The sequence below is a fragment of the Capricornis sumatraensis genome, chromosome 2, assembly GCF_032405125.1.
Source record: "Capricornis sumatraensis isolate serow.1 chromosome 2, serow.2, whole genome shotgun sequence".
Lineage (NCBI taxonomy): Eukaryota > Metazoa > Chordata > Mammalia > Artiodactyla > Bovidae > Capricornis > Capricornis sumatraensis.
The window spans coordinates 181,975,668-181,992,320 of record NC_091070.1 but is presented as its reverse complement, the minus strand read 5'-3'; the positions used below and the strand labels follow the sequence as shown (position 1 = coordinate 181,992,320).

At 40.5% G+C, this 16,653-nt stretch overlaps 1 protein-coding gene across 1 annotated transcript in view; it reads left to right on the top strand.

Moving 5' to 3' along the window:
* ROR1 (receptor tyrosine kinase like orphan receptor 1) overlaps window positions 1-16,653 on the top strand; it is a 192,523-nt gene that overhangs the window by 49,176 nt on the left and 126,694 nt on the right. Inside the window, exons 3-4 of the mRNA XM_068961244.1 lie at window positions 6,160-6,447; window positions 7,110-7,140. Coding sequence (XP_068817345.1) covers window positions 6,160-6,447; window positions 7,110-7,140 — 319 coding nt within the window. The remainder of the gene's footprint in view (window positions 1-6,159; window positions 6,448-7,109; window positions 7,141-16,653) is intronic.

Here is a 16,653-nt window from a genome sequence, read left to right as displayed (position 1 = left end):
TAGACATGCGTTTTTATTTTATTTTATTCCGGTCACAAAATGCTTTTGTGTTGTTTCAGCCAAATGTTGTTCTGATGCTTCCAGTCTTTGCCAAACTGAGGACCAGACCATTTGCTTGTTTTACTTACTAAGTGAGCAGCTACAGATGGCAAATAAACCGATTATTCTTTATTAGTAAAAAGTTAAAACGAAATTCCCTGTGTTTATGGCAAGGCTCCTTTGTTAAGTGAACACAAAGATTTGTTTACATTTCCTTTGTTCTTCCTGGAAACATGCTGCTTGAACCAGCTACTACTCTCATTTCAAGATGCCTTATTACCCTTGTTTTTGTTTTTAGGTAAATATGATTTAGAGCTGCACAGACAAATTAACTACTCTTGCCAGCAATGTGCTAGTTATGTGGCTTCAGACAGGTGGCCTCACTTCTCAGATCTCCTGTTCTGTAAACTCAGAACTGAACTCAGCGAGGAAAGTAATCAGTTGGATGGATAATCATCCCCCATTTTTAAGTATAAGTTATTCGTGAGAAAAAGGAAAAAAAATACCTGACAATAACAGAAACTTTCATATGCTGCTTGCTGTGTGCCAGACCCTGTTCAAAACACTGTGTGTAATTAATTTAATCCTCACAGTAACCCTATGAGGATGATAAAATTATTGGCCTAATTTCACAGATAACAAAACTTGAAGCACAGAGAGGTTACATAACTTGCGCAAAGTCACACAGCTGATAAGCAGCAGAACCAGGATGTAAATTTAGGCATTCCAGTTTCAGAGCCTGTGAGGGTTGATTTCATCTGGTGGATCAGCCCATACTAAATTGTTTCCAATAAATTTTGAGTACAGCTTCAGAGAATACTGGCTTCCCTGATGGCTCAGACTGATTATAATACAGGAGACCCGTTTGATTCCTGGGTCAGTATGGGTTTGCTTGGAGAATCCCATGGACAGAGGAGCTTGATGGGCTACAGTCCCTGGGGTCACAAAGAGTCGGACAGGACTGAGTGACCGATACTTTCACTTTTCAGAGAATGGTTGAAATACTCCACCCAGCTACAGGACTCTCTGTCTCTGGGCTGATCTATGTTCCTAGAAGAGAAAAAGTGAAGAACTGTGTGTCTGTGAGTGTATCACGCGAAGTAACTGGGCTTTGGGAGCAAAAGAAGTTAAGTTCCTATTCACCCTTTTATATTTTATGCTATGAGGGCCAAGAAGCTTGCTGGGATTTTAGGCAACTGCCTATGGGCAGATGGGGGGTGGGGGAGGGAGGTGGGGACAAAGAAATAAAGTAGAAATGGCTTGTTTTCCTTGACTACAACTCAGCAGTCATGAGATGCCTCGGTGGTGATGTCTCACCACTGAGATGCCTGGCACTCAAAAACTATTGTCCTGGCCTCTGGGGAGTGAGGTGGATATTGGCTGGCTTTGATATTTAAAATAGGTAGAAATCTGGGAGGGAGAGCCAAGCTGTGGGAGTACCTGGGAGCTGGTATAGCTCTTGCCATGGGAGACACCCCTCCAATTCAAAGCTGGACCCGTTCTCCTGAAAAGACAGGAAACAGGATGTAGCTTCAAACAGAAGGGCCTGCAGGGCATATCAGGTCAAGTGAGGTGCTTGGCTTTAGGAGGGAAACCATAACACCAGTCAGAACACATGGCAAAATCTTAGACCCATTCACCAGATAATCCTGGCTGGAGGCAGGGGAAGATCACAGCCCTGCCTGTATGTGGAAGTGTGTAAACCGCAGCTCTTCTTTAAGGAAGAAATCTGAATTCTATCCCCACTCCTCCGTGGAGCTCAAGCTACCAAAGCCATCTGATGAAGTGCAAAGTGCTAGGTTTTGGAACCAGGGAAAGCTGAACCAGACCTTGACGCGTCACTTAACCGCTCTGGTCCTGTGTCTCCTCATTGTCGAGCAGCTGTAACAGTTCCTCCTTTGCAGGGTATTGGACAGGTAAACATTAAGGCAAAGCCCCTGGCGTATGGCAGGACTTAGAGTCTGTTTGTTTTTACTACTGAACTAACCAGCTGGCACAGTTGGACTTTGTCTGGCTGCTTGGCTGAGCCTGAGGACCCAAAGCTGTTAGTGTTGGAAGCTTGGGGTATAATGTACAACTTACTGTGTGACCACAGGGCCAATCAGCTAATCTCTGAGACATCTCCTTATCTGCAGCCAGGCATTGTGATTTCTGTGCATTTCCTACTTTGCGGGATTGTTAGAGGCTGACAGGAGACAAGGTAAAAGCATTATACAGAAGTTATTATACAAATAACAGAGGGACTTCCCTGGCAGTCCAGTGGCTAAATCTTTGTCTTCCACTACAGGGGGTGCAGGTTCCATCCCTGGTTGTGGAGCTAGGATCTCACATGCCTTGTGGTGAAAAAAGAAAAAAAACAAAAGAGAAGCAATACTGTAACAAATTCAATAAAGACTATAAAAATGGTCCACATTAAAAAAAAAATCTTAAAAGGAATTTAAGAAAAATAAAAATAATAGATCATTGGTTAACATTTTTGAGTGCTTACCTTTTGCCATGGGGCTTCCCTGGTGGCTCAGATGGTAAAGAATCTGCCTGAAATGTGGGAGACTGGGGTTCAGTCCCTGGGTCAGAAAGATCCCCTGGAGAAGAGAATGGCAACCTGCTCCAGTATTCTTGCCTCGAGAATTCCATGGACAGAGGAGACTGGCAGGCTGAGAGACTTAACACTTTCACTTTCACCTTTGCCATAGCTAGTTTAAATATCTTCCAAGTCTCTCCTGATTTAATTTTAATCCTCTCACAGTTTTGTCAGGTAGAGTCTTCTTTATTATTTCTGTTTTTTAGTTGGTTAAGCTGAGGTATAGAAAAGGTTAAGTAACTTGCCCAAAGTCACCCAGGATAGTGGGGACAGACACTGGATTCCAACACAATCAAATTCCAGAATCTGCCCAATGAAGTATTAATAACTATGCTTATATTGCCATTGTTGTGTGACGGCTATTTCTATGTTTCTTTTCTACAAAGAGGACATAGTTATCCATTCTTTAGGTTCCCAATAGAACTGCAAAGCCATTCCAATAGCTCCAGAAAACCACCTGTAAACTAGTTTCTACTCTCTGACCACACCTCACATGTTAGGAACACAATACATGCCATTCACATGAATGACTCATTCCTGTGGAGCTGCCCAGACCTTGACAACTTCTCTACCCAATTTTTGGTGGAAAATTAAGGCAAATAGTGAATGATTTATTGTTGGCCTTTATGAAAGCATTTACAGTCATCTGAGTGGTTAAATTAGCCAATTGTTGTTGTTCAGTCACTAAGTCTTGTCCAGCTCTTTGTAATGCCATGGACTGCAGCATGCCAGGCCTCCCTGTCCATCACCATACCCCAGAGGTTGCTCAAAGTCATGCCTATTGAGTCAATGATGCCATCCAACCATCTCATCCTCTGTTGCCCTCTTCTCCTCTTGCCCTCAGTCATTCCCAGCATCAGGGTCTTTTCTAATGAGTCAGCTCTTCACATCAAGTGGCCAAAGTGTTAGAGCTTCAGCTTCAACATCAGTCCTTCAAATGAATATTCAGGGTTGATTTCCTTTAGGATTGGCTGATTTGATCTCCTTGCAGTCCATGGGACTCTCAAGAGTCTTCTCCAGCACCACAGTTTGAAAGGTTCAATTCTTCAGTACTCAGCTTTCTTTATGGTCCAACTCTTATATCCATACATGACTACTGGAAAAACAATAGCTTTCACTATATGGACCTTTGTCAACAAAGTGATGTCTCTGCTTTTTAATACACTGTCTAGGTTTGTCGTAATTTTTAAATTTCATGATTGCAGTCACCATCTGCAGTGATTTTGAAGCCCAGGACAATGAAATATGACACTGTTTCCACATTTTCCCCATCTATTTGCCATGAATAGATAGGACCAGATGCCATGATCTTTGGTTTTTGAATGTTGAATTTTAAGCCAGCTTGTACGCTCTCCTTTTTCACCTTCATCAAGAGACTCTTTAGATCCTCTTCACTTTCTGCCGTTAAAGTGTTATCATCTGCATATCTGAGGTTGTTGATATTTCTCCCAGACAGTCTTGATTCCAGCTTGTGCTTTATCCAGCTGGGCATTTCGCAGGCTGCACTCTATATATATGTTATATAAGCAGGGTGACAATATGCAGCCTTGACGTACTTCTTTCCCAGTTTTGAACCAGTCCATTGTTCCATGTCGAGTTGTCACTATTGCTTCTTGTCCTGCATGCAGGTCTCTCAAGAGTCAGGTAATGTGGTCTGGTATTCCCATCTCATTAAGAATATTCCACAGTTCATTGTGATCCACACAGTCAAAGGCTTTAGCATAAATCAGTCAGTTAGATATCTCAAAAACAAGTTATCAATAAAATTTTATTAAATTCAACAAATTTACTGTGCTCTGCCTGTGCTGCCGTACACTTAGGCACTTGTGGCTATTTAACTTAAATTTTAAAATTCAGTTCCTGGGACTTCTGTTTCATTCAGATGGTTAAGACTTTGCCTTCCATGCGGGGTGTTCAGGTTCGATCCCTGGTCAGGGAGCTAAGATCCCACCTGCCTCATGGTCAAAAAACCAAAATGCAAAAAGCAGAAACAATTTTGTCACAAATTCAATGAAGAGTTTAAAAATGGTCCACATTAAAAAAAAAAAAAAACACCTCAGTTCTTTAGTCACTATAGTCATATTTCATCTGCTAAATAGGTCAACTTGTGACTACTAGCTACCAGTTAGACAACGCAGATTACAGAATATGTCCATTATAGCAGAAAGTGCTACTGGATAATGCTGCCAGATGGTAGGATCTCTGAGGACGCAGTGATGACCAAAACATTCTGCCTGCCCCTAAGGGCTTACTGTCTAGCAGTGAAGACAGCTGCTTAGCAAGCCATCCCAGGTTGTACTGGGGGAAGGACAGAGGGCAATGGGAGGTGTTGAGGAGGGGGATCTACCCAAGGATGAATGGTCAAGAAAAATGAAGTCAAAGAAAACTCCATATATGTTATTGAGTAATTGACCAATTTTTAAACTTTGTTGTACTTAGTTTTTAAAAATTTAACTGATTATTTACTCTGCAACTGGATTCCATAACTATGATATTTAAAATATTATTGAAGAATAAGCTTAAAATTTATTCAATATTAAATGTTTAATGTAATAAATCTCAGAATAAGCCAAATGCAAAACAGTATGATTCCATTTATGTGAATTTTAGAATAGGCAAATTAATCTCTGATGGTAGAAATCAGAGCTATAGTTGCCTGGCATGGGGGAGGGGTTGTGAGTAGGAGGAGTGATTGACTATTAAGGATCTTGGGGGTACTTTCTGGGATATTGATAATGTTCTCCTGTTCTATACCTTGATAGGGACATTGATTACACAGGCACATGCATTTGTTGATACTAGAGGAGCTGTGTAATTAAGATCGATACATTTCATAGAATGTAAATTATATCTCAATTAAAAATTGAATGCATGAAGTTATTTTTTATAATGTGTTATGGTTGACATGAGTAACATTATGGAAATAGTTTCATTCCCTCATCATTTTGTCTGCTAGCAACCTGGCCTTCATAACCCTTGTTATACCATCACTGGCAGGAAGATCTTCAGCATCCTTCCTGATCTTGGGCCATGTAGACATAAATATATTGCTCCTACTTTTCCAATGTTTCATGCTTTCTCTTTTATCAAAAGTGGACAAGCTGGTAGGATCTTTGCCAGGATGTTAAGAAGGATATATTTTGGGGTGAGGAGATTTGAGGTGAATTTTGCTTCTTTTTCTTCTTCACTATATCATTTGCAGTTGTAACAAGGAGCACGTAGTTTTTTTTAATTACTTTGAAACACAAAAGTTCATTTTGTCTTGGCCTGGAAAATCCATTTATCCATGGGTACTATATAATCATTTGAAAATCGGGTTTTATTCCACAGTTGGTAACACATTTCCTTCCAAGCAGCAGGATCGGTGGCTGGTTCTTTAGTAGTCATGGGTCTCGATAAAGGGCTGACTTCATGCATCGTTTGTCTCCACCATGCTGCTCCTGTTAAGTCTCTCTGTGGTCTGGGACACACAGAGTGAATCTGGGTCTCTTGGAGGTGGTCTGCCCCTCTCATCTGCCTGCTTCTCCCTGTACGCACAGATTCTTACCTGACCCTCGATGAGCCGATGAATAACATCACCACGTCCCTGGGGCAGACGGCTGAACTGCACTGCAAAGTCTCGGGGAATCCGCCTCCCACCATCCGCTGGTTCAAAAATGATGCCCCTGTGGTCCAGGAGCCCCGGAGGATCTCCTTTCGGGCAACCAACTATGGCTCTCGACTGCGGATTAGAAACCTTGACACCACAGACACAGGCTACTTCCAGTGTGTGGCGACAAATGGCAAGAAGGTGGTTTCTACCACCGGAGTCCTGTTTGTCAAGTTCGGTAAGCAGCTTCGTACAGGGGATGACCTTTGACTCAGCCTCCATGGGGGTGAGGAGGGATGGAGAAATGAGCATCTACTGGGTGTGCCCAGCAACACAGAAGCTGGAACACTTGTACCCATTTTAGAAATACATAAACCAGCAGTTAAGTACCATGTTCAAGGTCACCCAGCCAGTAAACAGCAGAGCAAGAGCAGGGTCCAGATCGGCCTAACCTCAGCTGCAGTTCTAAATCACCACACCCGTGAATTCTTCTCAGCAAGGATGTTCCTTGTCCAGAGAAGTTGGGAAGATTTCCAGCACACGTGCCCCTTTTTGATCCAGCTGGCATCAAAGACCCCTGCCTGTGGTTGTATCAATATCCTTGTGCTCATTCAGCCTCCCACTGAAACTCCCTGCATCTCACGATAATGCCTACTCTATTGACTCATTTTTCAACCCTGGTCTTAGCATTTTTCAGGCTCTGAACCGTGGGATAATCTCATTGGTATGTTTTTTCCTAGAGGTGGCTGGGGGAGCTGGAGCAAAATAATAAATTCCAGAAAAATAAATATCACCTTGGGGTGGTTGAGAACTTTAGATTGTAATGGTTTGACTGTACTGAAGCTTACCTTTCAATAACCCAGGCTGACTGTTTCCTTTCTTTTTCTTTCATTTCTTCAGGGCCCCCTCCCACCGCAAGTCCAGGATCTTCGTAAGTACTTGCATCTTCTTTCGAGTCATTTTCAAGGGTTTCCGCCGAGGTTGCTGGGGCAAAGGCTGTTTTGTCCTCTGCTTGGGTCAAAACACTGTGTTCCCAGATTTCATTCCATTTTGCCCTGCCCTCATTCCATTTTGCTTTTTCTTTGATATGAAGATTCACAGGAGACCAGCCCTGGCAGTAATCTCAATTGTGGTAATGTTGATTCTGAACAATCAAAGCAAAGAGTCTATTTACATGTATTATTTTCAAATTAAACTAACATTTAGTTACAATGGATTTGGTAAAATCAAACCAAAAAATGAAACAGTGCTGGCTTAGGAACCTATACTGTAGCCTTTGCCTCAAAGGGTCTGTACTTCATTCCTGATGCTTTACTTATTGAGCAGGTCATCTGCTAGGTGATCACTTTATTCTTATTCCCTTTAAGAACTCAGAGGCAGAAGTTTTGACTTGCCGAGGAAAAGAAAGCCCAGTGTCTGGATGAGAGTTACGTTTGTTTCATTTCGAGTCTCAAAATCCAGTTTCTTTCAGTGACCCTATTGTTGCTGCATCTTTCCTTTTCTGTTTGAGGGAATCTCTTCTTTCATTCTAGGAGTATTCACTTGGGGGATTTTTCTTTATGTATATTTTTATTTGGGCAGGGGTGGGGGATGACCTGCTTATTAAAATCCTTGCTCTGCAAGAAAATGTATTTCATGTTCTGTGGATTTCTTAAGTAAAACTCACTGGGCTCTGCCACGAGAGCATCCAAATGCCTGACCTAGACTAAACCAATGGCAAATACAACAACCACTTAATTTGCTCCAATCCCCTCTGTGCCTCTTAATTACAGTGTGGGATATTTTAATATATTTGTGTGTGCCTGGAGGTCCAGTGGCCCACAATCCCATTAATAAAACAGGTAATGGGTAAAAATAAACACTGGCTTTCAGCCACACTGTTCTGCTGTTTCATCAGCCAGTTAAAGGCGACTGTTAAAGAGTCTTTAAAATCACCCGTGTGCTAATTGCATTCTACTTGCCCAGGTAGAAAATGTTGATTGATCTTAAAGCAGGTCAGAAGTGTGGTCACTCTGCCTTGCGTTTCTTGAAGTTAATCTTTTTTTAAAATGAACTCACTTATTTGTTGATATATGGAATCCTTTTGAAGTCTTATTTAAACAAAGATGAAAACTTGTTACCGGCTGTAAAAATGGTTCCCACTCTGGTACCTTGTTTGTTCCTGTTAATCTGAGTTTCAAATGCAGCTGATAATCTCTGTCCTAGGTTGATTAATGTGGTTCACTAATCTGCCTTTGTTCTTAAACACTGGGCTGTTGAATTTCTACCTGTTGTATTTGTATCAGAGGTCATTTTTTTAGTATCAAAAGTATTTTTTAAACCTTTTTATGTCTTTGCTTCTTGAAGTTTTCATTCTTTCTTTGTTACTGCCTTTCTGATGAACTTAGTCTATTTTCTCATGATTTTTAATTTCTTACAAAGATAGGACACCACTTTTGTGAGCTGATATCTATGGAAAGGTTATTGAAGTTCCTTAAAGATTCTCAGTGATAGCTCAAAGTATCCTTTGATGTCAGGCACTCTGTTTTATGTGAGCTGTTCATTTATCTATCATGTTAGTCTGCAGTAACATGAACTGTACAGTTGCCATGTTTGCTTGAAGGGAGCTGCAATAAAATACAATCAAAGTTGGAAATCTCACAGGGCCTTCTGCAGCCCAATTTTCATCCCCATTTTGGCATTGCTAGTTGGCATTTTGGTACCCTTTTCTTTCATTCCCTTAGAAACTAGTGATAGATCCTACTTTTTTCTCCTTTCTCAGTTGCCACCAGTCACCCTATCTCCAAGAGTTCCTCTCTTCATAAGACTAACTCCCAAATGGAATGCTAGTTCCCTTCCCTATCCTCAACAAGATGCCAAACCTCCCACAAGGAGACAGGCAGAATGTAACAAAATAATAGCCGTGGGGGATATCACACTGAGGAGCGCTCTGAAAGCCTTTTGTCAAACCGCACAGTCTTTCCCCAAGGCAGGAGTGAAGTGCGGTTATAAGATTGCTCTTGTCGCTTGAAGGTGGCACCATAAGAGTTACTGCAAGGAAATCAAATGCAAGTGCATGACACACCCTGATGTTTAGAGCAGTGAGATGTATTAGGTGTTATGAAACCTGGCGAGAGCTGAGGCCACAGCACATCCCTAGACTGGGACGGGCTTGTAGGGCCCTTGGGATTATAGCCCAGAAAGACAAAACATGTGAGGCACTTGCTACTCCCCCTAGGGACGCATCAGGTCTTCACACGAAGCTTCCAGGATGGCATTTTAGGTTGTAGCAAGAGCAAGTTTGAAACATTGGTTTGGCTTCTGTTCATAGCTGCGGGCTAGCTTTCTTCTGTCATTGCTGGGTCCTGGCCCACCTCTAACAATTATCGGAGCCTGGGGCACAAACTCAAGTGGAGGCCCACATCCACACATCTACATATTTAAATGTTGTAAATCAAGCCAGCAAACTGTTCAGTGAAATATGTTCTGTCCTCCCACATTAACAAATATACTTTCATAATGGCAACATTTAAACATACATGCAAAATTTGTGTAGGACTAGAAGCCAGGAACTGTCAAAATTAACCACTTGAATGATTCTTCTTCATGTCTACATGCTCTGTTCATGAGCCAGAGATATTATAAGTAATTCATAGATTGTTATATATTAGTTCCATTAAAACTTCTTTTATTGCCTCCATTTCAGCGAAATGAATGCCAATGTTCTTTTACATGAGATCTTCACATACTGTGTATTCTTGCGGATGCATCACCCCATTTTCCACTTTGATATTCTCACAGCATTCTCCCTTTGTGTGTGTCACTAAATTTCCTCTTTCATAAAGATACCAGTCATATTGTATTTGGGCCCATCCCAATGACCCTGTGTTAACTCAGATACAGGGTAACAACTGACCTCTGTAATCAAGTTACCCTATTTCCAAATAATGACCATGTGCTGAGCTACTGGGCATTAGGACTTCAGCATGTTAATTTGGTGGGGGCAGAAACGATTCAACTTATAATGCTTAATATTAAAGAATTTATCTCAGCCATGTGAAACTCTTGCAAATATTACCCTTATTTGGGAGAACTTTTCAGAAGCAATGATGGGAATACATGAAAATGAATGCTTGATTATATTTGGAATGATAGTTTGTTATATGAGAGTCTATTGCATTCAAACTGGAAAGAAGTTGACAAGTTGATTAATTTGTCTCTTACTGCAGTGCTTTTGCCACTGCAATCTTCCCTGTGCTCCAAGCCGTGTCCATCACTACCCCTGGCAGTGCCACACACCTTCACAGGATAGAATCACAGTTGTCTTCTGTTTCAAGGACACAGGATGAAAGATGCAGAGAAGTGATCCCTGGCACCGGAGCAGTGTTAAACCATGGAAATGGATGTTTAAGGTTTGGGTCACTGAGCCAGCACTCAGTGGCACCACCCTAGAAGCAGAGAATCCCCTGTGTACTCTTTACTCTCATTCACTTTATTTTCTGTGTATGTGCGCCCAGGACAGGGGCCTTCTTTTTTTACTTTTTTTTTTCCTTTTTTAAATAACAATTTTACTGAGATATACTTCATATGCCATAAAATTCACCTTTGTAAAGTGTTTCTAGTATATTCAGTGTTGTATAACTTTCACTATTACGTTATTTTAAAACATTTTCATCACCTGGGAGGAGAAAGAATCTCCTCCCAGCCCCTGATAGCCTCTCCTTTACTTTCTGTCTCTTTGGATCTACCTGTTTTTGATATATCATGTAAATAGAATCACACAGTATTTGTCCTTTTGTGTCTGCCTTCCTTCACTTAGCGTAATGGCTTTGAGGTTTGTCCACATTATAGCATGTGTTGGTACTTCGTCCTTTTTTGTGGCTGAATAGTATTCCAGTGTATTCCACATTTTCTTTATCCATTCGTTTATTGGCGAACTTTTGTATTACTGCCACCTTCACCTATTCTGAATAATGCTGTGCTGTTCATGTACAAGTTTTTGTGGGGTGTGTGTCTTTTCTGTCTTCTTGAATGTCTACCTAGGAATGAAATTCCATAGGTATATGGTTATTCTGTATCTAACTTTTTGAGGAACTACAAAACCGTTTCCCAAAGGGGCTGTGCCATTTTATACTCCTATGAGAAATGTATGAGGGTTACAACGTCTCTCATTTTCCTTTTATTTATTTTTAATTATTACGACCATCCTAGTGGATGTGAAGTTGTGATTTTTTTCAATTGTAATTTTGATTTGCATTTTCCTAATGCCTAATGATGTTGAACATCTTCTCATATGGTCATTAGGTACTTGTACATCTTCTTTGGAGAAATGTCTGTTTGAATTCTTTGCCTATTTTAAAATTGGTTTTGTGTGTGTGTGTGTGTGTGTGTGTGTGTGTGTGTCTTTTTATTCTTTAGTTTTAAGAGTTATTCACATATTTTGGATACTCTAATCTTATCAGATATATGACTTCTCTCCACTCTGTGGGAGAAAAATATTCATTTTCTTAATAATGTTCTTTAAAACAAAAAGGTTTTTCATTTTGATGAAGTGCAATTTATTGTTATTTTTTGTTTGGCTATTTGTGTCTTTGAGAAACCATTGCCTGAAACAAGGTCACAAAGGTTTACTCCTGTCTTTCCTTCTTACTTGTATAATTTTAGTTCTTTCATTTAGGTTTTTGGTCCATGTTGAGTTAAATTTTGCCTAATGTGTGAGATAGGAAATCCAGATTCATTCTTTTGCACATGGAAATCCAGTCTTCCCAACACTGTGTGGAAAAGACTATTCTTTACCTATTGTCTTGGCACTCTGTTAAGAACCAATTAACTATAAATGTATGTGTTTGTTTTTGGACTCTCAATTCTACTCCATTGATCTATGTGAGTATCCTCAGGCCAGTTCCCCACACAGTCTTTCTTGATTACTATAGATTTGTAGTAAGTTTTGAAATCAGAAAATGTGAGTCTTCGCTTTCAGTCAGTGTTCTACTGAAAAAACAGAACCAATAAAATGTTATATGTACATATATGCGAAGAGATTTATTTCAAAGAATTGGCTTATATGATTGTGTGGGCTAGCTAGCCAAGTCTGAAATCCACAGGATAGAGTGGCAGGAGGGGCAGGCTAGACACTCCTCACCAGGTACTCATGCTGCAGTCCACAGGTAGAATTTCATCTTCATCAAGAAAACCTTATTACTTCTGCACTAAAAGCCTTTCAACTGATTGGCTGAAACTTGCTCATTTACTGAGGATGATTTCCTACAGTTAGCTGACTACAGATGTTAATCACATCTAAAAAGTATTTTCACAACTGCAACTGGAATAGTGTTTGAAAAACTGGGAACTGTACCTTGCCAAGTTGACGCATAAAGCTGATCATTTCATCCTCCAAAATTATTCTTCTTTTTAAAGACTTTTTTTCACCTATTCTGAGTTTCCTTTTATTTCCATATGAATTTTAGGGGCAGCTTGTTAATCTCTGCCAAGAGGCCAGCCAGATGTTTTATATGAAATGGCATTGGCTCTATCGATGAACTTAGAGTGTTGCCATCCAAACATTAAATCTTCCAATGCATGAATATGAGATGTCTTTCTATTTAATTGCTTTCAATTATGTTTCATAGGTTTCAGTGTATAATTTTACTCCTTTACGTTAAATTTATTCCTAAATATTTTATTATTTTTCTTGCTATTGTATATGGAATTGTTTTCTTAATTTTCAGATTATTCACTGCTACTCTATAGAGATACAACTGATTTTTGTATGTCAGTTTTATGTCTTTGCTAAGTCATGTCCAACCCTTTGCAACCCCAAGGAGTGTAGCCTATCAGGCTTCTCAGTCCTTGTGATTTCCCAGGCAAGAATATTGGAGTGGATTGCTGTTTCCTTCTCCAATTTAATTTTATACCCTTGCTAAACTCTTTTATTAGCTCTGCGTGTGTGGGTGTGAGTGAAATTCTCTCAGTTGTGTCCGACTCTGTGACCTCATGGACTGTAGCCTGCCAGGCTCCTCTGTTCATGGAATTATCCAGGCCAGAATACTGGAGTGGGTAGCTGTTCCCTTCTCCAGAGATCAAACCCAGGTCTCCCGCATTGCAGGTGGATTCTCTACCATCTGAGCCACCAGGGAAGCTCAGTATTTGTATGTATGTATGTGTGTGTATATATGTAGCTGGTAGTTTAGTTGCTAAGTCATGTTTGACTCCTGTGATCCCATAGACTGTAGCCTGCCAGGCTCCTCTGTCCATGGGATTTCCCAAGCAAGCATAATGGAGTGGGTTGCCATTCCTATTCCTTAGTATTTTCTATCATATGATCATGTTATGTAAAAATAGAAACTGCTTTACTTCTTTATTTTCAATATATGTGCTTTTTATTTCTAGTCTAGAGCCTCCTGTACAGTGTTAAATAGAAGTAGTGAGAACAGACATCGTCTTTTCCCTGATCTTAAGGGAAAAACTTTATGATGCTAGCAGTTGTTTTTTTGTAGATGCCCTTTAGTTCTGTCCTTTCCCTACTTTATTGAATATTTTTTACTATAAAAGGGTGTTGGATTTTGTCAAATGTTTTTCTGTGTCTACTGAGATGATCATGATTTTTTGGTCCTTTATTATATGTTAGTGTGGTATACTATGTTGATTAATTTTTAATATCAAACCAAGCTTAAAATTCCTGGGCTCAGCTGATAGCTGAGCTGATAAAGAATCTGCCTTCAATGCAGGACACCTGTGTTCGATTCCTGGGTCGGGAAGATCCTCTGGAGAAAGAAGCAATAGGCTACCCGCCCCAGTATTCTTGGGCTTCCCTTGTGGATCAGCTGGTAAATAATCGACCTGCAATGCGGGAGACCTGGGTTGGGTCCCTGGGTTGGGAAGATCCCCTGAAGAAGGGAACGGCTACTTACTCCAGTATTCTAGCCTGGAGAATTGCATGGACTGTATAGTTCATGGGGTCGCAGTCGGACATGACTGAGCGGCTTTCACTATATTCCTGAAATAATTTCCATTTGGTCATGATGTATAATTCCTTTTTGGTGGTGGTGGTTTAGTCACCAAGTTGTGTCCAACTCTTGCGACTCCATGGACTGTAGCCCGCCAGGCTCCTCTGTCCATGGGATTGGATTCTGCAGGCAAGAATACTGGAGTAGGTTGCCATTTCCTTCTCCAAGGGATCTTCCTGACCCAGGAATTGAACCTGAGTCTCCTGCATTGCAGGCAGATGATTTACATATGTTGCTGAATTCAGTTCACTAGTGTTTTTTGTTTTTTTTTTTTGAGGAGTTTTGTATCTATGTTTATAAAAGGTTTTACTCTGTAGTTTTCTTTGTGTGTAATGTCTTTGTTTAATTCTGATGTCAGGATAATACTGACCTCTTAGAATGAGTTGGGAAATAGGCTCTTCTATTTTTGAGGAAGGGTTTGTGAAAATTCTTCTTTGAATGTTTGGCTAAAATTCACCAGTAAAGCTATGTGGGCCTGAACCGTTCTTTGTGGGAAGTTTCAAAATTAGTAATTCGACTTCTTCACTTGTTATAAATCTATTCAGGCTTTCTGTTTATGAGTCAAGTTCTGTGTCTTTCTAGGAATTTGTCCATTTCATCTAGATTATCTCAGTTACTGATATATAGTTGTTTAGAGTTTAACTTATGATTTTTAAAATTTCTATAATATCAGTTGTGATGTTTCTTCTTTCATATCTGATTTTAGTAACTTGTATTTTTTTTCTTGGTAAAACTAGCTAGTCTGACTAAAGATTTGTCAATTTCATCAGTCTTTTCAAAGAACTTACTGTTTTTTGAAAACTGAGCATTTAAATAATGTATTGTGGTAATTCTAGAAATCGGATCACTTCCTTTCTGATGTTGCTGTGTTTTGTTGTTCCTGTTTGTTTAGTGACTTTTCTGGAATAATTCTGAATAGTCTATATTCCCTATCACGTATGCTACAGAAGTCTGTGCTCAGCTCAGAGATCAGCTAACAATTGGACAGAAGTTACTTTAAACCAATAAGTCTCCCACCCTTTGCTGAAGGGTTCCATGTGTGTTTTGGAGGAATCCCTTTAGCACTCCAGTTTATAATTCTATCTTTGCTTTCATTTCCTGCTTGAGCATGACCTCGAAGTTAGCCAGAGGTGAGAGATTAAGGCTTTCTCGGATCTGTCCTACGTATGCACACAACCCCTCACATGACCTCATATGAGTGCATCCTTCCACATCTCCAGAAGTATGTCAGAGGTTTTCAAAGTCCCCTATAACTGTCTCATTCCTTAGATCCTCCCTTTGAGAGCTTTTGAGCTTTTTTTGGCTAGGCTCCATTTTTTCCCCAGCTGATACTGTTAGCCCAGGCAACTATGAGGTTGTTTTTTTTTTTTTTTTAACAAATGTCCTGGGGCTAGGGCTTTTCCCACCCAGAAGTTCCGAGTCCAGTTAAAAAAAAAAAAAAAAAATCAAGCCCTGTGAAAGGGGCTTTTCCAGAGTCTTGCTCAACAGGTGAAATCATGCCAGTTCTCTGCAAACAGGATTTTGAGGCCCTGCAAACCCCTTTGCCTCCTCCAGTGAGCGCTCTGCTGCTGGCTTTCATAGCTGCCAGTTTTCAAGGTTACTGCCGAACTCAGAAGGGGCAGATGAGAATAGGGCAAGTTAAAATTCCATAGGACTCTGATCTTTTCTTGAATAAATTCTCAGAGTGTTGCAAGACTTTGGCCAATTTCCAGAATTCTGAAAAGGTTGATTTTCATATTTTTTTAGGTCCTTCCTCTGTCATTCCATATTCCCCCACCTCCACCAGGGCATGTTGTTGATGTCTACAGACACCACAGGTTTAGTACTATCTTAGGAGGCCTCTGAGGCCCCAGGGTATTGTTCCGTATGATGGCAACTTCCCTTTGTTGAATTTCTTCCCCCAAATAAGGCAATGGTTGGGACTTCTCACATATATCACCTCTCTGCTCCAAAACAGCTCTCCAGGGAAGATGTTTTGATCCCTGTATTAGTTAACAGGCTCACAAAAGTTAAAGTTAAATGGCTTTAACTGGACCTAGTTCATATTAAACTTCTTCAGTTTTAATCTTTAGGGATTATTAAATTGATGGATTGGACCCTGCGAGAACTGGGGAGTCCCAATATTATATCACTCACGTTTGCCTAGGCCTCCTGGTGTATCTCTTGAGCTTTCTAACAGGCAAACAGACCCAGTACAGCAAACACTAAGCATCAGTTCAGGCCAACAAATATTTATCAATCACCTACAAAATGCCAAGCTTTTGGCCAAACTCTGTGGAAACTACAGAGGCTAATCTTTGCCCTCCACCTGCCGCCCCAGTGTGCTGGGGCCTGAAAGAACAGGCCTTTCACTTCATCAGCAAGTGCTTCTGACCCTCCACCCGCTCTTCTTCATCTCGCCTGTGACCCTCCTCTCCACCACTCTCCTATTTGAAATTCTGCAACCACCTTAGCACTGC